General features: G+C 36.4%; 2 protein-coding genes across 3 annotated transcripts; both read left to right on the plus strand.

Moving 5' to 3' along the window:
- Window positions 1-2,156: 2,156 nt before the first annotated feature.
- On the plus strand, window positions 2,157-3,776 carry LOC133867635 (uncharacterized). Its single transcript, XM_062304388.1, has 3 exons — window positions 2,157-2,307; window positions 2,461-2,562; window positions 3,372-3,776. Exons 1-3 carry the CDS (start codon window positions 2,230-2,232, stop codon window positions 3,627-3,629), a joined length of 438 nt encoding a protein of 145 aa, XP_062160372.1. The 5' UTR covers window positions 2,157-2,229; the 3' UTR covers window positions 3,630-3,776.
- Window positions 3,777-21,658: 17,882 nt separating this feature from the next.
- On the plus strand, window positions 21,659-22,985 carry LOC133869363 (probable WRKY transcription factor 65). 2 transcript variants are annotated; one of them, XM_062306341.1, is made up of 3 exons: window positions 21,659-21,945; window positions 22,062-22,208; window positions 22,309-22,985. In XM_062306341.1, the coding sequence occupies exons 1-3, from the start codon at window positions 21,797-21,799 to the stop codon at window positions 22,778-22,780; spliced, it is 768 nt and encodes a 255-aa protein (XP_062162325.1). In that variant the 5' UTR covers window positions 21,659-21,796; the 3' UTR covers window positions 22,781-22,985. The 2 variants fall into 2 exon arrangements, with proteins under 2 accessions (XP_062162325.1, XP_062162324.1); XM_062306340.1 differs by having other exon boundaries at window positions 21,663-21,945; window positions 22,059-22,208.
- Window positions 22,986-23,388: the final 403 nt, after the last annotated feature.

Below are 23,388 nucleotides of genomic sequence, written 5' to 3' on the forward strand. Positions count from 1 at the left end.
AAAACAGAAATGTTAGTGTCTGAGCTAGCCATGTGAAGACCTGCGCCTGCGGGCCGCTAACAGGCGGCAGCAGCAGAGCAGCAGCAGCTACCAGACGTCGTTGGTATGGGAGACAAAGCGAAACCAAACGAGAGGCCCGTGAACCACTGCCTCCCTCACTGACTGAGACCATGCTTTCCGGCTCCCACTGACTCATTTCCCACATCCCTTCCCATACAAATTTTAACGTACTTATGAATATGACAAATTATAAAAACCCATTTTTTTTCATTCATTGCAACTACGCTCGTCTTTTTGGCTTTGCTTGTTTGGAATTTGGCCCACCTGTCTCGAACAATTAACCCGCAAGAGAGAGAGAGAAAGTGTCGGTACGTTTCCTAGTTTTGTTTGTTTCATTCCCTTTTCGTTTTAATTACTCTCTTGTCTTTTGGCATGGCTTCTTTAGCCGCACCTGTACTCCAACACTTAACCTGCAATCCTTTCGACTCCATGAAAGAGACTCTGTCCATCCGTTTCATTGCTAGCTACTATCTATTTATTTGTACAAATTATATATATATATATATATATATATATATATATAAGGCTGACATATATATGACGCTTGCTTACTATATATTAAAGTTACTCATGATCATGAAGGAAATATATATATATATATATGTAAGGCTGACATATATATGACGCTTGCTTATTATATATTAAAGTTACTCATGATCATGAAGGAACTATATATATACACACACCGTATTTATTAGTCACATTTGCGTACTTTAAAATTCCTATTCACATATGGAAATAACAATTTTTACTAACCGCTTCTACCAGAGATGGAGCCAAAAGTTCTTATGAGCAGGGGCCAATAGCCAAAAAAATAATTTTGGTAGGGGCCTAATAAGCTAAACTTTTATTTTTACCTTATATTTTTTAAAGTTTTAGAAAAAAAAAAAAAAAATTCTACCTAATAATTTTTTTTTTTTTTTTAGGAAATTGTGGGGAGGGGGGGCCATGGCCCCTGCCAGCCCCACCCCCCCCCCCCCCCCCCCCCCCCCCCCCCCGCCTTTCCCTCCGTCCTTGACTTCCACATTCGTATGTGCGGATAGCTGATAGTTGTGGATAGCAAATACAAACAGTTGATATCCATCCGCATGTACATTTCTATAAAAAACCATGCATCTTGTTATTTAATATGATTCCTTTGGACTCCGTTTGGTGCGGTTTGTTTCTTTCTTTATTTCTTAAGCCAAATCCGTAGTTGGATTGGATGAGGAGAATAGCTGTTTTCATAATGTTTTCCACCCACTAATCACGTACAAGAGAGGGATCTAATTAATTAATCTCATGCGTAAACACAACCTATCTTGGAAAGTGTTATTTGAATATTCTTTGTGCATAATTCTTATGCATGCTCTCCATTTTCTCGTTAATATTAGATCTGTTAACTCTAGTCTAGCACTGGTACGAATGAGAAATATACATATATGGAGGAAAACTGTGAACGAAGGAAATGCGAAAAGAATATATTTCCACACGCTAGTGAATTAAACTCTCTTTTTAAGGCAGCCAAAATCTTAGCAAGGTCATGAAATTGTTATTTGGAATTCTTGCACCTTTCTTTTCAAATCCCAGATGCCAAATTAAGTTGCCTACTATGATTAATGGGCAACATTACCGCATCAAATAATTAATTTTTTTTTATAAAAAAATAAAAAAAAAAATAAAAATAAAAAAAAGGAACTTATAAACCCCATTCTCAAATTACGTACTTTAAGTTGATTCTCAACATATATATATATTATAACTTTTTTTCATCGATGATAATTTACTGATCGATTTCAAATGTTTAATTCATCCATCTTAATGTTAATTTGGATAAAATGGCAAACTGCCATTAAAACTTCAAAACATGTTCTAAAGTTGCAGAGAGTTAAAATTTGTAGAAATAAGTGATATAAGGATAATAGTTTGTGGGGGATAAAGTCTCATTTACCCTCTTAGTTATTAAAACTATATATATATATATATATATGGTCTCAATTTTTCCAATTTCATACAAGACAAACGGATAGTTGTTTGCCAATCCGAGATCCCAAGACAAACTCACTTCAATACTCTCTCTCTCTCTCTCTCTCTCTCTCTCTCTCTCTCTTTTCCGATTCTATAAAAGCAAGCCTACAATAGCCAAACCTTGCTTTAAACATTTTAGAGAGAGAGAGAGAGAGAGAATATATGGCTTCAACGCTGCGAAAGAGGATAGCATTGCGCAGAAAGATTCAAATCCTGCGAGCCCATACAATCTCCAAATCTGTAATGCGCAATTAGAGACTATATACTCTCTCTCCTGTTTTTCCTTTCGTTTTTTAGCAAATTATTTCTTTAAAGCTTTCGATCTTTCACAGACTTTTCAATCTCATACTGACCATTTCGTATAACTATGTCACTTTTCTTTACATTTACAAGCTGAAACTCAAACTGGAGGCATTCAAAAGAGAGTACTCGAACCTCATGGCTATCAAAAGAGAATACCTAAAGCTAATGAACCAAATGAAGATGCCTAATAAGGTTTGCCTTCTCTCTCTCTCTCTCTCTCCCTCTCCCTCTCTGTAACAAGATTATTATATGGTAACGATGTGTGTTAAAATATTGAAAAAACTTCACTTATAACCCTTGATTTTTCATCACTTTCAAAAAAATATACTCAAACTTTAAAAAGTATTAATTTAGAGTACACATCATTAATTCAATTTTTTTTTCAAATTCAACCATCCATTAGAATTTTTCATTAAATTCTATCGAAATTCCCAAAATACCCGTGTTTATTTTTTTAAGAAAAATATATATATAAAAAAAAAAATTCAAAAACTCAAGTAGAAGTATTTTTGCAAATTCCTTTAAATTCTAAGCAACACCAAATCCTAGCAATTTTTTTCTTTTTTTTCTTAAAAAAATTAGGAGTACTGTGGAAATTTCAATATTTTCTAACGAATGGTTAAAATTGAAAAAAAAAAAAAAAAAAAAAAAAAAATTGAATGATTGATACCCAAGATTGATGGTACTTATTAAAGTTTATATATCTTTTTTCAAAACTGGTGAAAGATCGGAGGTTATAAGTGAAATTCTCCCTAAAATATGTATTTTATATTCTCTAATATTATATTTCCTTCTAAAGTTTATTCTCTATATTATTTATATAGTCTAGATTTACTTGTTCACCACTCATAATCTCTCTATAAATGAATACCAATTTAGTACAGTTTTATTTACTTTAATATACAAGATTTAGACCGGCCATCAATCTCTTTTGGCACTCTCTCTTATCTCTTTCATATTATTTCCATCATATATTTCTACAATGTGAATGGAATCAACAGAATGTTGAAGTGAAGAAGGTAGGGCAGGGATTTCTTGTAAGGGTGAACTGTGAGAAAGGAACAGATAGGCTGGTTACAATCTTAGAGGCCTTTGATAAGATGGGTCTTAATGTTCTGCAAGCTAGAGTTTCATGCAGCAATGTTTTTGCACTGGAAGCCATTGCTGCAGCACAAGACCAAGCTCTGGATGTAAAAGAAGTAACTAAAGCTCTTCTAAGGACTATTGAAAAGAAAGAAGGAGAGGCCACACTATATTGAAGAAGCTTGGAAACTCCTGTAGCTGATAACTTCAAGTAATATGTTCGTTGAACATAGTAATTGTATCTCGATCACTATCCGTCTTTTTGTGATTTGAAAAATTGTCTCTCGAATTGGAAATTTATAAAGTAAAACTAGAAGTTTGCACATGGAAACGTCACTTGAAAGATTAAGGCTTAATTCTATGTCTTCTTTTGTTTTTTATTCTTAAAACAAAATTATCAACAAGCAACTCAAAACACTCACAAAACATTCAAAACTATTTTTACTTTTATATCACATCATAACACTTTTTCCACTACTAAAAAACTGGTGTTTACTAGCTTTCATTGAAAACGCCGATAAAATATTAATTATCAGTGTTTAGTTATATACATCGATATATACATGTAAAATTAATGGCGGCGTATAGTTACCAACGCTGATAAATTGTCGACTTAATAGTTACAAACGCCTACTAGCTAGTAATTATAGGCGTATTGCCGTATAGTTATAGGCGTACGTATCTCTAATAATTATGGAAGGATACGCCAAATCTAAAACACAGATAATTAATTCAATATTATTGCAAAACAAGGTCATTGTATCCCATTACCCTAATCATCTTGGACCTTCTCTTTTTTTCCCCTCGCTCTCTCATTTTCACCGTCAATCTCATCCTCCTACTCACTCAACATTACCTAAATCCCTAATCACCGTCGTCCACCGTTTTTTCTCTGCAGTTCTCACGCTCGTGCATTATTGCCAGTCTCTCTCACGACCTTTTTGTCGTTCTTTCGCCATTCCCAGAGTAACCTTGAAGGAAAGGCCCTACATCAATACTGTCTCATTCTCTCATTTTGTTGATTTTGGATTCTTTGAATTTTACTTTGAAGGAAACCGAGTGGGCTTTGAGGTATTTCTCTCTCTCTCTCTCTCTCTCTCTCTCTCTCTCTCTCTCCCCCCCCCCCCCCCCCCCCCATATGGTGTCTCCCTCTCCCGCTTACCCTTTTCATTTCAAAATAGAATCCTCTCCATTTCAAATGAAATAGCTAGTATACATTTCATTATCGAAATTTAAAATTTGTACATTTAACGGTGTATATATATAAAGTCAATGATGGGACATATTTTAAAAATTTAAATAATACGGAATCATGTATACCGTTAGATACATCAACTTTAAATCTTGATCGATCATTAAATAAAAATAATATCAATTTTATTTGAAATTAAGAGAATCTTTGTCCTTTCATTTCTTTCCCCCGTGTGTTTCAAACCTTAGCTTGAGCTTTGACGAGTGTTAGTGATTGGGTAGGCACGATATATTTTGATGATTATTTGGAGTCTTGACAAAATGTTGGGTGATTTGTAGAATTTGAAAGGGGGAAAACCATGCATGTACGTGTTTTGGGAATTGTGAGAATGCATTGGTGTTTCTCTGAATGCCTATTCAAAGTTTAAGACAAATTTAAGACAAAGTCTTTGGCAAAAACTTGAAAACCCTTTTCTCTCTCAATTTGTGTTGGGGGTTTGGGTGTTTAAATGAGGAGATCAGAATAGGTAAACCTCTCATAAGTCTTCAAAGGAATGATATTTAAGCCCACTGCGTGTCTCATAAGTCTATATATGACCTTTAAATTCCATTGACTCAACGGCATCCTGAAATTCCCCAAATAAATTCAAAGAACAATACCGCATTAATGTTCATGATACAGAGAGAATAAACCATCTCAAGCAAAACAATTAACACAAGTACTGCAAATGTCCAGCTGTTGAAATATAAACCCATTTGATAGCCATAAGACTTAACTTTGCTCATTGTCCAAGAACAACACTACAGAAGGATTTGAAGATTTCAGCCATTTAAATTTAATGTTCTTAGTATCATGGCAAACTTTTAAGGTAGTATTAGTTATCTATATATATATATATATATATATATATATATATATATATATATATATATATATATATATATATATAGCTATAAAGTTTCCAATATATGCCACCCCTCCATTACGATTTTTTATATATATATGATCGGTAGCTATAAAGTTTGCAATGTCACCCTTCTATTACAATTTTCTATTAAATTTTAATGGAGGACATTGAAATATCAAAAATGCCCCTATTTAAAAATAAAATAAAATTGTAAGTTAAGCTTTTCTGGCGACCCACCATGGGTCACAAGGGACTCTTGGTGCACGACTTTTTTCTAAAATATATATATCAAACGGTCAATGAGTGAAATGTTATTTATACTTTTGTAAAATTACAAACACCTTAATTAAATAATTAAAAATCATAACACCTTATGATTTTTAATTATTTAATTAAGGTGTTTGTAATTTTACAAAGGTATAAAGAACATTTCACTCATTGATCGTTTGATTTAACCCTAAATTCTAACGATAGAGGTAACGGTATAAACTTTTGAAAGATGTCGACTTAATATTGAGAATTTTTAAAATTTAAAGCAGTGATTACAAATATGATAAAAGATCGAGGAGTAAATAAAGTTTTTCCTGTTTAATATATTGGTGTTGATCATTAGAATTCTGTCATAGAGATAATAGGTATTGACTGTAAATTAATTATTAGATTTTAGCATTTTGAATTTTCTTGTAAGAGAAAGGCCATTCTTGCAATCTGGCTTTTCCTTCTTCTTTTTTCCCGCTGTGTACGTTGAATGGCTTTTCGAAAACATACCCAAAATCAGGTGCAGATTGATTCTTAGCCAAAAATCCAAAAAGGCACAAAACCCCAGAGAAATTATGCATTATCTAATTAATTGTCGGCTACTAGAGCTGGACTTCGGACTGGGACTGGGCTTGGCAGATGACGCCTTTTCTGGGCTTGTCTGGCTAGAGTAGTAGTAGCTCGTGTTTTGTTCTCACTTCTCAGCACCAAAATTGCTGAAATTCCTCACTTTTTTTATTTTTTTTTATTTTTTTTCATTAGGTCTACACTAGTAAGTTAGTAATGTTCTTAAATTATTAGTTAAGTAATTTCCAACAATCTGGCCTTTGATAAATCAATAATAGATGAAAGTCGTAAATTATTAGTTTTTTCTGTAAGTAATAAATTATTAGTTAAATACACCACAACAACACTTCAATTCTTTGTGGTGAGTTTATCTTAGTATAACGTAGGGCAAAAAAGACGGCCGGTTATTAACCGCACACTAATCTCCCAAAACTGTTAACTATCTAATTGTCTTTAGAGGCGGTTGAAACAAAACACTAACCGCCTATGATGGGGTGGTTAGCGGTTTTAGAGAAGGCAGTATAACCGCTAACCATCATATATATATATACAAAACGGCGTCGTTTCGCTTCTAGGGTTTTATATTTATATCTTTTCAATTTTTTCAACCCTAGCCTTAGTGTCGCACCGCACTGCTCCTCGACTTCTCTCTCTCTCTCTCGCAAATCAGTCTAATTTTCTCTTTCATCAACCAAGAAGTTTCGTTGAGTTCTCTGATCCTCATCTCCAAGTTCGTCTCTATGTTTGGATTCAGTCAGCTGTTCTCATTGTCACAGAAGCGAGAAGGGACAGAGCCTGGGGGGAACAACAGAGAGTTGCATGGTAATAATAGTAGGAACCGCAGCGATCGAACTTGAGCAAACAAAAAGAAAACTGCACGGCATTGTTTGTTCGGGGGTAGGTGGTTAATTGCCTCTTGTTTTCCCTTTTGCTTTTAAACTAATTTTGGATCATGTAAATATCCTGGGATTTCTTATTGTTGATGTGGGTTGTCATTGTGGTTCTTCTACGTTTTCTGCTAACATTGATGGTAAAAGCTAAGCCAGGGGGTAGTAGACTTCTAGAATCTGTAGGACTTGTTCTTGGTCTGTTCTTCTTGTTGATTTGGAAGATATGGAATCTCTGCGTCTTTTTGATTTTCATTTGAAGCCCTGAAACTTTCTAGACAGATCAATCTTGATTATTTTGCAAATCAAATCTAGAATTTTATTTGGGTCATAAAACTTTCGGAGAAACTGGAAGTTTTGGGCATCTATTAAGACTTTCAGTTTGACTATTGTTGGGGATAAATCCCACTCAACCCGATCCAAAGAGAAGATTCAAAAGTCAAATAGGTCCAAACAGATAAGAATAATGATAAGATAAGAATAATGATCATATCAGAGGTCTAAGAAGATATCAGATCAGAAGTCTAAGAAGATGTCAGCTCAGAAGTCTAAGAAGATATCAGATTGGAAGTCTAAGAAGATATCCAATTAGAAGTCTAGTAAAGGATTGAAGTCCAATTAGAACTCGGACAGCAGTTCTAGATCAACAAGGAGCAGGAGTCCTAATCCAGGTTTGACTCCACCTCTATGCCTATAAATAGGCCCATACCCCAGGTATAAACTGAGACTCAATTTTATGCATAGAGCATTATTTTCTCACAGAAGCTAACTTAGGCATCGGAGCGGGACCCCCGGAAGGGTCCCTAGGTTTTGTTGTTTTGCAGAGTTATTAAGAAGCGTGAAGAACATCAAAGGAACGTGCAGATTCACACCATACCGGAAACTGTACCAACAGTTTGGCGCCGTCTGTGGGAAACGATTATTCGTTCCTCATAAAAGAAAAAAAAAGATCCAGCATGGTGATGAACACACGTTCCGGAAGCCAGACCAATCGACAGCCCGTGGCCCCACAGGAACCGGCTATTCAGAATAATTTGCAGCCTCCACCGAACCCTCCCCCGGGGGGTGGAGATCAAGATCGCATAGCAGCGTTGGAAGCCCAGATTGACGACTTAAATGCAGAATTGTTACGCATGAGGCAGAGACAGCCCAATCCCGAGATGAACAGGGATGAGCGTGAGGAAGAAGATCACAATAGCAACATTAATCCTCGGAGGGAGGATGACCGTCAAGGAGATCTGAGCAGAATTATTGCCGAGCTGGAGAGAAGGTGCACGGACATGGAGATGGAAAGAAAGGACAAAGGCAGATCCGTAATGGTGGACAAGCTCCTAATGGGTACAGACTCACCCTTCACCAGACGGGTGGCAGACTATCAGCTTCCCGATAAGTTTAAGGTACCCCAAATTCTAAGTTATGCAGGAGACAGAGATCCCTTGGATCACCTAGAGAATTTCAAAGCTCATCTAGACCTTCACGGGACACCCGATGAAGTAGCATGTCGGGCCTTCCCTCTTACTCTTTCGGGGAATGCCCGAGACTGGTTCAGGAAGCTGCCCCCGAATTCCGTTGATCAGTTCAAGGAATTGTCCAAGATATTCCTAACGGAGTTCTTGGCTTTCCGGACAAGGAAGAAGCCTTCGGGATATTTTCTATCATTGCACCAGCAGGGCAATGAGAGTCTTAAGGAGTTTATGGCTCGGTTCAACCGAGAGAAGGCTACGGTCGAAGATCCGACCGAGGATATGATTTTTGCTGCCATTTATCAGGGAATTTCACCCGAGGAGCCTTTGATGAAGAAGTTGATCCGGAAGCAACCGAGTACCTTGCAGGGCCTCATGGATAAGGTAGAAGAATTCATCAATCAGGAAGAGACGCTGAAGTCTATGGCCAGTTCTAGACTACCCCGAGAGACAGCCCCAGAAAAGAAAAGGAAAGAACTCAAGAAAGCTGATTGGGAAGAGCAGAGGCAGGTAAAGAAGTTCAAAGATTACAACTTTACACCTCTCAATGCCGAGATATCAGAAGTCCTCATGGAGATCAAGAGAGATCCGGCGTTTCGGGAACCGCAAAAGATACCAGGTAATCCTCCTTATAGGAATGCAGGGAAGTATTGTGATTTCCATAAACAAGCAGGTCATTACACCGAGGGGTGCGTAACCCTAAGGTTGTTAATAGAAGAATTCATAAAAGAATGGCAAGTTGGTTCGGTTCTTGGGAGAGCGACGGAACCATCAAGGAAATAACAGGCCTCGGAATCATCAGGACTATCAGCCCCGAGATCAACAGCCACGGGATTACTATCCCCGAGACCGTCCTCAGCTAGACGAAAGGTATCAAGAGAATGCTCCCCGAGATGACATAGAAAGAAGAGAGGACCGAAGAAGCAGAAGCCCACAGCATAGAGAGCCGAGGCAACAGCAGTATCTGCCCGTGATCCCATAAAAAGGACTCTCGGGAATTTCAGGCTTGCTTTTATTTTTTAGTATTTATATTTGCAAAGAACTAGACTTTTATTTTTAATTCAGACTAGACAGAAAATTCCCCAGATTTTGGGAATAAGTATTTTCAGAATAAATGAATAAAGCTGATTTAAGCATCGGAGTGTTCCCGGTCTAGGGACCAGGAACCCGTTGATGTTGTTTCTTTTGCAGGCAAAAACTCTCGGATCAGTCCTAGCCGAGAGTCTCGGATCAGTCCTAGCCGAGATCAAGAAGAAAGGGGGGTCGTCTCGGATCAGTCCTAGCTGAGACCAAAACTTCTCGGATCAGTCCTAGCCGAGAGCAAGAACAACTTCTCGGATCAGTCCTAGCCGAGAAGGAGCCTCTCGGATCAGTCCTAGCCGAGAGCAAGAACAACTTCTCGGATCAGTCCTAGCCGAGAAGGAGCCTCTCGGATTAGTCCTAGCCGAGAGCAAGAAAAACTTCTCGGATCAGTCCTAGCCGAGAAGGAGCCTCTCGGATCAGTCCTAGCCGAGACCAAGAAGAAAACTCTCGGATCAGTCCTAGCCGAGAGTCTCGGATCAGTCCTAGCCGAGAGAAAGGAGCATCTCGGATCAGTCCTAGCCGAGAGCAAGAAGAAACTTCTCGGGGGGTCGGATTTAACCCTCGGGTTTTGCAGGTTAGCAGGTTTTCAGAAGGAGACAAAGACCGGGTTTCCTTAGACATGGAATTCCCATTATTCAAGCAAGCTTCGGATAAGGGAATTGGGGGTAACTGTTGGGGATAAATCCCACTCAACCCGATCCAAAGAGAATATTCAAAAGTCAAATAGGTCCAAACAGATAAGAATAATGATAAGATAAGAATAATGATCATATCAGAGGTCTAAGAAGATATCAGATCAGAAGTCTAAGAAGATGTCAGCTCAGAAGTCTAAGAAGATATCAGATTGGAAGTCTAAGAAGATATCCAATTAGAAGTCTAGTAAAGGATTGAAGTCCAATTAGAACTCGGACAGCAGTTCTAGATCAACAAGGAGCAGGAGTCCTAATCCAGGTTTGACTCCACCTCTATGCCTATAAATAGGCCCATACCCCAGGTATAAACTGAGACTCAATTTTATGCATAGAGCATTATTTTCTCACAGAAGCTAACTTAGGCATCGGAGCGGGACCCCCGGAAGGGTCCCTAGGTTTTGTTGTTTTGCAGAGTTATTAAGAAGCGTGAAGAACATCAAAGGAACGTGCAGATTCACACCATACCGGAAACTGTACCAACAACTATAATCATTGGTGATTTTTATCTATGAAGCTGAAATGTTTTCCCACTAGAGATTGATAATGAAAAGTTATAACATTTTTGCTTATGTGATTGATAATGCTATTTTTCTCTTACTATCAGTTTTTGGTATTATTAGTAATTTAGTATCTAATCTCTTACTGAGATTTTTGAAAATTGCAGTGAAGGAGACAAATTAGCAAGAGCCCTGAATTTTATTTTATTTTAAAAAATAAAAAAAAATAATAATAAAATAAAATAAAAAAAGCCCAAAAACATTTAAAGTGAGCTCAAAAAAATAGGTCAAACACCCAAAATAGGTTCAAAAGGCCCAACCTAGTAAAAGCAGTTAGCGGCACAGCTGTAAGTTAAATAACTGCCTAAGGCCATTGAGGATACGGTTTGCAGTGCCCCGCGTAAATTAATACCAATATTTATATAAATAAAATAAATGTGACTAGTTATGACAATTAACTCATTACTTTTGCGCATTTTAAATCATTAATACTTTTCAATATATATATATATATATGCCTATGATCTTTTAACAGGCCTTGTTACTAAAGAAAGAATGCCATACTATTGAACTATAGGCGAAATGAAGCAAGCAAGGGAAGAGTTTCGACAAAGCGATTGATCCAGTTGAGACTGATAGATAGAGTACGAGACAGGACCAATACTAGCAGGGGACACATAGGACATATTTATTTACAGGAATCACTAGACAGAACAAACACAAAGCGAAAAGCTAGAAGAAATAGGACCGGGGACCAGGAATGGCGTAGGAGTTAGCGAGTTTAAAAAGCAAATCGATCGGGAGAACTGGGGGTGCCCTGGGGGGGGGAGACAAGAAAATGAAGCTGCTGAAGCTATCAACTTCCTCTTGCGTCTTCTCCTTAGATATATGAACATCTAAGCTAGCTAAGCCTAGTATTCTATCTGTAGGTGGGGAAATTGAATTCTTTCTTTATTTATTGAGAAATGCTCCTAGGCCATTGTGGAGGCGGTTTGTAGTGCCTCGCATAAATTAATATCAATATTTATATAAATAAAATAAATGTGACTATGACAATTAACTCGTTACTTTTGTGCATTTTAAATCATTAATACTTTTCAATAAATATATATATATATATCTTTTAAAATTTAAGTTTAATATTATTTTATTTTCCTTGAACATTCGCCTATCTTCTTTGGAGTGTTCAAAGGTAACCCTAAAATAAACATTCAAATAACCTTCACTAGAACGTTCGATGGCTGCTCGTCCTTCTTGAAACTGTAGTACCCCAAACAGTATATAGGGTTAACTTAGCTTTAGAATGGCTTAAGAATTTTAACTTTTGTCCTTGACCAAACGTTCGCAGTAGGATAGCTAAACGTTCGAGTCCAACCCTAATGCCAAACGTTCGATTTGGGATACCCGAACATTTGATTTGGGATACCCCAAATAGTATGATGCAGTGACCGTATGTCAGACTTATAGACCACACGTCTGGTGTGATAGACAGTATATCGAACTTTCGAGCATGGACCACCAAACTACCTGACCTAAAATCGTTGGACAAACAGTACACCAAACGTTCGACAAAAGTGTACGAACGTTCGATTTTTAACAGAAAATGTATGAACAGCTCATCCTTATCCTCAGCCGGCCAAACTCTATAAATACCCACCCCTACGCCCTTTAAGCCTACTTTCACAACGTTTGCTCAGTTCAGTCCCCTACGCCCCTTAAGCCTACTTTCACAACTTTTGCTCAGTTCAGTCCTTGTGTGTGGGGGGTCTCTTGGAGAAGGAAGGTAACCTCTGTGTGTGTGGGCAGGGGGGGTCTCTTGGAGAAGGAATGAGTTTTTTTCTACCTAAGAAGGTAACCTCCACAAACCTAGTTTGTTCTTGTTTAGTTGTAAGAGAATGAATGAGCTTTTTTCTACCTAAGAAGGTAACCTCCACAAACCTAGTTTGTTCTTGTTTAGTTGTTATGTTGCATACTTTCAGTTTAGGCTATATCTTTGGTAGGTTATGAATCTTTGCTTAGGTTTTGACCTTAATGTTAATTTATTTTTGGTTTAGTATCTTGTTGATAGTTTAACGTACCAAGTTTTGCATAAAGATATTATTGAGGCTTAGAACTCTGTTAAGGATCATAATAAGACCTTAGGAGTTTATTGGAAGTGGTTTGATGGCCTTTAGGTTCAAAAATGGGTTTCTACTCCAGAACCGAACATTTGACCTAGCACTAGATGAACGTTCGAAATAGAGGTCGAACATTTGAACCTTTCTGTCCAAATGTTCAACCATCGGGCAGAACACCTGTCTACAAGTTTTTAAGTTGTTTAACTAAGGATTATGACTAATGATAGGTTTTTCTCAAATTTCGTGGTTGTGGAGCCTCAAAAGGATTTTTTGGAGGAGCCTTACGATACAGGTGAGTAAAAACTTACATGGATACTTATATTACTTTCCCGCATAGCATAACTATTTTGTGTACCAAAACATGCATTGTTTACAACTCACATAAAATATATTTTATTAACTATGAACTCTATTTTGTGCAAATGTGTGATTAATGTTGAGACAATGAAAAGCATGCATGTAAAAGATGGTGAGTATTTATAAATTGCATCGTATGACATGGTATACTGATACGTGTGGGATAACAGTCATAACCTTACTATTATAAAGGTTGTTTTTTATGGTCAAATGTTTAATTGTATATTTAGCCTTGGATCCAATAGTTTTTGTGATCGGGGCAACCATGCTACTATAGACGGATTTCACTAGTGGTGTGGGCCATCTAATGTCGAATTCGGTCTGGCTGTTAGTGATGGAAGACAACGTACAATATGCAGGGCACCAGTATTGCATTACATGTCTCTCAAGATAGCACCAATCCTTTTAGGAAGCGGTTAAAATCTTGGGTAGAGCATATGGAATTGAATTATGACATGATACTCTTGCTACAATATATACTATACCTATATTTCATTCATGATCATTTGTCAAAGGAAGTATTGTAATTGTGCATTTATGTGTGTGGCTTACATCTTAATATCTGAGTTCACTTCGTGATAACATGTGCATCGGGTGTATTATTGCTCACTAAGTCGTGGACTTACACTTGTATCTTCTCTACCTATGAAACATGTATTATTTTATAACTAGTTACCTAAATGTCGATGCTAGTGAAACGGATGGCTTGCTTGGAGGACATGATCCATGTTATTTTCCAAGAGCTAGACCCAGTTCAGCTTAAGGTCATGTGGGACGCGGATGGGGAGACCCAGGATAGCATGATAGATCGAGATCATCTATGCGTTTTATCTTATCAAGACTTGGCCTTTATTCTTTTAATGTTATTTTCATGACTTCTAGTGTTAAGTTTTAATATTTTGATGATTTTGAGACTCGTCTTTTGACCCTAATGCTTTAGTTTTGCTCTAGTTGTTATGTGATTATAGGTTTTAATTGCTATCTTTATGTTAAGCGAAAGTCTTCCGCTGTAGATTCTCTTCTCAGAGATGATGAAATTCATGTGGCCTTATTAGAATAAGACTGGGAGGCGAACCATGAAGTTAATTACCAGTTAATTATTTTCACTGGGGCGTTATAGGAACGTTCGATGCTTTTGTCGAACTCATGTCATTTCCAACGAACATTGAAGTACGACACGAACGTTCAAACAGGTCTGAAAAAGAAAATTTAACTTTCTATCCAACTCACTCAATCTTGTCCACTTCCCCCACCCTATAAATACACCCCCTACACCCTTCAAACACCACTTAAGGGTTGATACGTTTAGGGTAGAAGATTTGGGTCTCTCATGCATTCTGGTACCTATCGAACGTTCCACTAAACGTGACCAAATGTTCGAAGGTATCCCAAATCACTGATTTGGTATTTTAATAATGGTTTAGTGCGTCTAATTCATTATTAGGGTTTTACGTGCTTAGGTTAGACTTTTAAGTTATTATTTATAATATTAGGGTGTGTGTTGCAGTAGAGGGAATCTAAGATGTCTGAGCTTTTGGATGAGGGGACGAGGTAAGTAAATACTTACAAAACTGGTCTCACTTTAGTGTGCGATATGTCAGCGGACTGAGCATGTTTTATTTTTCATAATGATATGTCATGAGCCTCATAATTTTTATAACTGCTTCGAGATGAGTATTACTTATCTTATGATGACAATAAATGAACAATATTAAATTACATCGTATGACATGGTACACTAGTATGTGCGGTAAGACGGCCATGGACTTATTATACGGGCTTGACCCTATAGTCATAAAGGTTGCTTTGATATTACGATGGGCCTTGGATCCAATGATTGTTTTGTGACTGCCACATCATTTAAGAATAGGGGTCACGGTTATGACTTTGCTAGTAGTGTGAGCCACCCAAGGTCGAACTCGGTCGAGCTACTAGTATATGACGATATGTGTACAATACCCGGGGTACTGGTCTTGTATTACAGGTCCCTCGGAACAGCGCCAACCCTGATAAGAAGAGGTTGATATCCTGGGTAGACCATACGGAGAATAGCTATGACCTAATTTATATGTATGTATAGCATGTTTTTTCTACATTAAAATATTAGTGTTTGTTACTGAAATTATGCCTCATCAATTTCTTTAAAATAAAAAACTATCTTTTATTAGGCGTAATAACGGAGGCAACGCACATCATTTTGTGAAAACCCACGTTTATAGTTCATGAGTTATTAAATGTCACTTAAGCCTTATTGCGTAACCATCTTTGTAATAATTTATTTACTAAGTCATTGACTTACGCAGTTATTTCTCTTTCCCTTGTCAAATACCTCGGTGTTTACGATTTAGTAGGTTTCCAATATTTGTAGTGGGAAATTCGTTAGGATGAATAGACGCCAAACGAATGACTCACAGTAGCAAGTTTGATTGATTTAAGTCTTATTCTAGAATGATATTGGAAGCTTTGAATCTGTAACTCATGATACGTTAACGAATGATTAAACCTAGTAATCTCAAAACATAATTTTCGTTTTTCGCATGCTTTTTACTCTGATAAAAGTTTATTAGTAATTCCACCAGTAAGTTACCAGTTAATTGATCTGGACTCTCCAAGTTAAGTAAATATAATTACCTAATTTTGAGGGCGTTGCACAGATATTAAATTTCACCAACCGCCTTAGGTGTTTACAGTTAGCGGTTTTAGCCAACAACCGCTAATCGTAACCGCCTTTTCACCCCTAACATGTATGTTGTTTTACTTTTGGCAACAAAAAACTTAATTATATGATAATTGCAATCGATTGCCTTAAGTGTATGTATACTGGGGAATGATGGTTAAGGCATTTTGACCCTACATGCATATTGCTTACATAATTCCTCTTTTGTTATCCACCTAGAATTATTATCTTGTTCCTCACCATCAATTATATGGAGCCATGGAGGACCATCTCCATGGTCGTGGGTCGGTCTTCACTGCCATGGTGACCCACAATGAGGTCATGGGTTTCTTCCCCTTCCGTGGCTCGTCCCTCCAGGCTCATAGAGGTTGACAAAGCCACAAGTGTAGTTTTTTTTTAAAAAATATATATATATATATATATATATATATATATATATATATATATATATATATATATGTTATTTGATATAGGGGTATAATGGAGAGAATGAGAAAATAGATGGAGATTAGGACATGAAAGCCTACCTGGGTCCCTTTGGCTTACCTTATACAGATGTGATCTTCGCTTGATTAGATGCCTGTGTGAGGAGAATATCACTGATTTAGTGGCTGATCGGGCATTTGGTCACTTTGAAGTATTTTAGGTAATTCCTTTTGGTAAACATTCATTTCCTTCTTTAGGAGAGTGATTTATGGTCTCATAATCATGGGGATTTGTTGCCTCTTTGGCTACGTGTGTGTGCATATCAAGTAAGGTGCATGTTGGACTTGCGGGCTCCTATGTGACCCAAAAATTATGCTTAGGCCGTATGGATATTGGGTTGGCTAGCTGTTTATCGGACTAGTGGAAAATGTATGCCTCCATTTCAATAGTCTCCTATTCCCTTGAGCTACTTATGTAGACCAATGAGAATTAAGTTGAAGATAATATCGCGGGGCTCCATTCTAGAAGACTCTCATTTTCTTGAGCTACTTGTATAGGCCCATGAGAATTAAATATAAAGTAATAAGCTTTCATTCTAGTTTCAATCAAAATTGGCCACTTGCAAGTTACATGGGGTGATTTCTGCTCAATTTAACAAAAAAATGCTAACACGATGGAGAATTTGAAAGTGCTACGTAGTTTGAGGATGTCAATTGTTATTTTTAAAAATTTAAAGTGATTGAAAATATGGTAATAGTTCCAATGGAGTAGATATATGCAGTTTTTCCAAAAGACAATTTGTGTTGGAAAAGTTAAGAACGTGTGAAGCAATAGCCGGCCTATAGAGTAATTCTATAAGTCTTTCTTGTATCCCTCGAATAATGAGGTTAATTTTAAAATAAATAGTTAATCAAAATTAATTAAATAATGATCAATCACAAGTTCAATGATAATTTTAAACGGTACATCATTAATTATTGGAGGGATACAAAAAAGACTTATTGCATTTCTCATATATATATATATAGCTATAAAATTGGACATACGACCCAGAAACGCATCGAAAATAAATTCCAGAAATTTTAAGTAGAAGTAAATTAGTTTTCACACAAAAAGCAGAGGTAAGAGTTGAGTTTGGGGGGCCCTAATTTCATTGACTGATAGTTCGATCGCTAAATCTTATGACAACAGTAACCACATGCATAAACATGCAAATTAAATAAGACCCAAAGTTGAGTTTTATTGTTGGAGAGCTCACTCCCTTAATTAGTTTTACATGTTTTTCCTAACCCTTTATTGAATAAATAAAAAAATAAATAAACTAATCAAGTTAATCCTAATCAAGTTAATCCAACACAAGCCAAGGCAAAACCAGTTATATTTACGTCCGTCGTTAATAGGCTCTCTTAATTTGCACACGTGGAATATGTCAAGAATGGCGCGCCTGGCCTTATTCATCAAAGTAAATTTCCATGCAGCAAAATTAATGCAAACTATATATACAACCATTGAAAACATCGAAGAACACGTACTTCGTACTTATAAGAACAAAGTTATTCCCAAGTTAATCAAAGGAGTCGGGGATCGATGACGAAGAGGTGGTCCTGCGAATTAAAAATTCATATATATATATATATATATATATATATATATATATATATATAGCAGACAAATAAAAGTATGCGTATTGGGCATATCGTTATCATCTGACCGTCCATTACTTAGTTTAACGAAGTGGGGATTTGTGGCCCAATTGATGACGAAATGCTAGATTTTCCTTTTTTCTTTTTTGAATAAAGTTTGATGTGTATTAATTCTAGCTAGGCACGTACAGGACCACCTCCATGTTGAAATTTACAACGAACGTACAGTTTTCAATTATACTGTTGGCTAAGATCAAATGTAGTGCCATTATTTTTCAATTTCTGACCCATCTAACACGGACCAGGACGCACAACATGTGAGTTACCTGCCATTGGCTACTGGCCGCTGAGCTTAATTGGTATCAGAAAGCCCTTCAATGCTAATATATATATAATATGTATACAAACCTAACATATATATATATATATATATATATATATATATATATATATATATATATATATATATATATATAGTTGTTTGGTACTTAAATTAATTTCTGAAATAGATGTATTTTTTTGCATGTCAATTAAAAATAAAATAAAATAAAAAGAATGGGAAAAGTGTAAAAAGTATGAACAAAAAATACTTATAGAAAGATGAAATTAAAATAAATAAATAAAGATAAATACATTAAATCGAGAGTTTTTTAAATTTAAGAAGATAATTACAAAAGCAAAAAATTAAGTAAAATTTCTCCTAAAAATAAATATAAAAGCTAAGTCACATTTATTTTGAATACATTTCAATTTAATAAAATGAACGGGAGAATAATCTTATCTCACTTTTCTAGAAAGTATATATTATCCATGCGTACAGAAAAAGTTATATGTTGGCACTCGATCAGGCCAGGGATCGAGAATTCCAAGAGAGAGATGATAATAAATGTGAAAGACGAAGGCATGGGGAAGTTTCTGTTCCTGGAAAACCTAGCCAGTCGTGACTTTGTGATCAGAGATTTGACAAAGAAAAAACAAACACAAACAAGAACGAGAGAGAGGAAAACAGAAGGATGTAGGGCTTTAAAGATGCCGTGGGTTAAGGAAGTCAGAGATGGGAACGTACATTAAATAATGAAACGTACAGGAGATGTTAATTATTCAAAAAAAACTCAGTATTGAATATTATTTTTCCAAGTAGAATTAAAAAAAAAAAAAAGTATATTAGACTTATTAGTCACGTTGCTTCACGCATTCATCAACCCTAGAAGATTATATATTTTATTTATTTTGTAACAAATTGGCCAATTGGGTCTTTCCATCCCTTCCCCTATCAGAGCGAGCTTACCTAATACCTAGTCAAGGCTCGAGTATTTCCCCATCAAGGGCTAACGTCATTCATCCTATGAAATGTCAAATGTGGAACCCCACCAATTATATATATAGTAATTATTTTCTAATTATATGCTAATTACTGTCAGCCCTCTAGATGATATATATATATATATATATATAATAAAAACAAAGCAGGCTGTTCTAATAAAATAATGTCACAAATACAATTCATCAGAATCGATCTCTTCAACCAAAATTTGCTTCTCTTCTAACGTAGTAAATCTGCCAGCTTTGCATCCTATTCAATAGTACCCCACATGTGCCCTCCACCAAAGGATTATATTAATTTGGCCTAATTTCATCACGTGACTTTCACAGCATTTACAAGCGCGTCACCTTCCATAATAATATTTCGTAATTTTAAGTCTTAGACTTAACCAAACTCTGTTGCTAATTTGGTCAAGCTTTTAGCTGTGATAATTGTACGTCTCTCGTGGTCCTCGATCACAATGAATCATATTATATCCCAATTCACTTTTTGAAAACCTTTTAGTGTTAATTAGCCATTTGTTTTCCCACCTTTTGTTGGAATTATATATATGCCACTCTACAATTAATTGGGAATTGAAATTTTATTTTTTTTTAAAGAATTATATATATGAATACAAATTAAATTTGATGCGTTAATGACAAATTATTAATTAGAGAATGAAAGAGGATTTAGCTAGCTAGCTAGGCAGTTTCGTGAGGGGTGAGCTATAGCACATTTGACCCCTTAAAAAATACTTAGAATATGTAGTATCTCTTCGTGATTAATTAATATTTAACATGGATGGTGATTAAAAACAAAGAGTCAATTGACTTTTGCTTAATAATTAAGAAATGTGAATTTAAAGATACGGTAAGTCGGGAAGGGCAAGTGCATGCCATTTGGATGAAGGAAAAAACAGGGCCGAATTAATTAGTTGATGATCATCATGTAATCAACTCTAGAATAATTCCATTTACAAATAATTAATTAATACTTAAGTAGGTTGATTACATTGCGCTAGATGTACCTTTAATTGAAATGATCCACCATGTGAACGATATCAAAGGGCTGACCCTAGCTTTATTGAAGAATTACTGGGAGCATTTATTTTATTTTATTTTATTTTTTGAAAATAAGAGAATTTTAATTTGGTTTGGATATTCTGGAAACAAATTATTAGGGAATTAATAAGGATTCCCTGAACTTATAAAAATAAATAAATAAATAAGGATTCCCCGAAATTGGCGCCGGCGGACAACAAATTGTGAAAAATTAATCCATGCCAATCTATTATTTGGCTCTCCCAATTATATATATGACAAAAACAAGAATATATAAGAGTCAGCATTTTGACAATATTGTATTTCATTTATATCAATTTGAAATAGGCCCAAATATTAAATTAAGAGTGGCCATTGTTTAACCAAAGTTTATAAAATAATCTTTACGATCTAATGATCTAAGGATAATTAAAAGGTTTCATATATAAAAGAACTAGCTAGAGCCATACTTTTTCCCCCTTTTTTCCGACCTCTTTTTGTCTTTGATCTATTGGATGCCATTTGGATTTAGGTTTATATATTTCAATAATTTCAAATTTAAAAAGATGGTAACCCGACTCCCTAATTAAATAATTAATCTTCAAAAGAACAATCAGCATATATATATATATATATATATATATATATATATATGTAACATTTATACACTTATATGGCCTAAGAAAAATGATAACGCGTCATATTATTATATTTTTCTATTGTATTTATAGAAAATTACATGTTTAAAGTTTAATTAATAATTCTTTTGTTAGCATTGTTATGTCACGTAGATAGCTATCCAAATGGCATGCGTCATATATACATATATAAATTAGTTACAATATTTTTATATGCATTAAACAAATAGAATTATTTAATTTGAATCTGCTAAACTTTTTACAGGCTTAATTAATTTACAATTAAGTTAAAGCTTGGTATATATTAATATTCAAAGACCAAAAAATCGATGTTTATCCGAAAACCATTGACGTTGCTTTCAGATCGCAATAGGGCCTATAGTTTCGTGGGATTATATCACATTTTTTTGCACGTCCTGAAATAAACAAATACCCAACCTACAAGATGGCCCATTTTTAAAGGACCACCCCTTCTTTCAAGACCTTCGATCCCCAGCTTCTTTCTTCCCAACTCTCTCTCTCTCTCTCTCTCCGGCAGCCCACTTTGTTTGTCCTAAAAATATCGACAACGGTACTCCGAAACTTAGTCGATCATGGACCGTAGGTTCATCAACAACCACCCTTTTACGGGTACTGATCAAGATGATCAGAATGAGGCCACTCCAGAAAACGGCGCTGAATCCCCGCCTTCTTCCATCTTCAACGACATGAAGATCACCTCCGTTTCGTCCCCAAGAAAAAGGTAGTCTGTCTATTTTAACTTGCTCGTTTACGTCTCCCGCGCATCACATCACATCGCATGCATAATTCTCCACTCTAACTGAGGATTTTTTTTTTTTTTTTTTTTTTTAACAGTAGGCGTACGATACAGAAAAGAGTGGTGTCAGTGCCAATCAAGGACGTGGAAGGGTCCCGGCTCAAGGGGGAGAGCAATACTCCACCTTCCGATTCCTGGGCGTGGAGGAAGTACGGTCAGAAACCCATCAAAGGATCTCCTTATCCCAGGTAACGAAAACCAATCAGATTTTTCTGCTGTAATGCGGAGTAGGCTCTTGTGGTGGGATTGTGTAATCAGACGACGGTATGTGCGTAATTGGTTTGGCAGGGGTTACTATCGGTGCAGTAGCTCCAAGGGCTGCCCAGCGAGGAAACAAGTAGAGAGGAGCCGTCTGGACCCCACAATGCTAGTGGTCACCTACTCGTGCGAGCACAACCATGCCTGGCCGGCTTCTAGAAGCCACCATAACCAATCAACGACGCCCAAAACCGAGAAGCCCGAACCGATTCCGGACAAGCAGCTCGACCAGGAAACGACGTCGTCCGCGGTGCTCGCGGATCTGGGCGACGAGTCGTTGATGTTGAGCGACGAGTTCGGGTGGTTCAGCGACATGGAAACTACGTCGTCCACGGTGCTGGAGAGCCCGATTTTCGCTGAGAGCAGCGTGGGAGGCGTCTCTGACGTGGCGATGTTCTTCCCGATGAGGGAGGAGGACGAGTCCTTGTACGCCGATCTGGGCGAGTTACCGGAGTGCTCCGTTGTGTTCCGCGGCGTGGGACCAGGAGTCGAGATCTACTGACACGTGTCTCCAGCCGGACCCACACTATCCCCCAACCCCAGTTTGTCAACTGTGTGCGTATCGTGCGCCACAAGATACCAATTCTTTTCTCTTTTTAACATTTTTTTAATATTTTTATCTCTTTCTTTTTTAAAATTTCCTTGAATTCAGCGTCGTAAATGAATAAAAAAAAAAAAAAAAAGTCTAGTTTGGCTCCGCCCCTCTATTCTTTGTATTTTGCATGCATCATGGCCGTCCGACTCCAACAACTGGCCGCCAACAATTCTCTGTATAGATATTTAATTGGGACCCACCAATCATGATCCATCCAATTGAACAAGTAACGACAATGACACCCCATTGTGAGACTTTTCCGCTTTCATCTTTATATTCAACCTACTCAAACGTAAACGGTCACATTTGTAAACAACAACTAAAATCGATGTTTCCGATGATAACCTTAAAACTGAAATCTGTGGTAACGAAAAATCAGTTTTTTTTTTTTTTTTCTATTTTTTTATCTTAATTATATGACAGTTATACAGTAATATTATTAAATATTGTAAATATACCCAACATTTGTGAACAGCCCACAAACAAGAGGAGACTTTAGTTGTTTTGATTAGTTG

The sequence above is a fragment of the Alnus glutinosa genome, chromosome 5 (assembly GCF_958979055.1).
Source record: "Alnus glutinosa chromosome 5, dhAlnGlut1.1, whole genome shotgun sequence".
In the NCBI taxonomy this organism is placed as follows: Eukaryota; Viridiplantae; Streptophyta; class Magnoliopsida; order Fagales; family Betulaceae; genus Alnus; species Alnus glutinosa.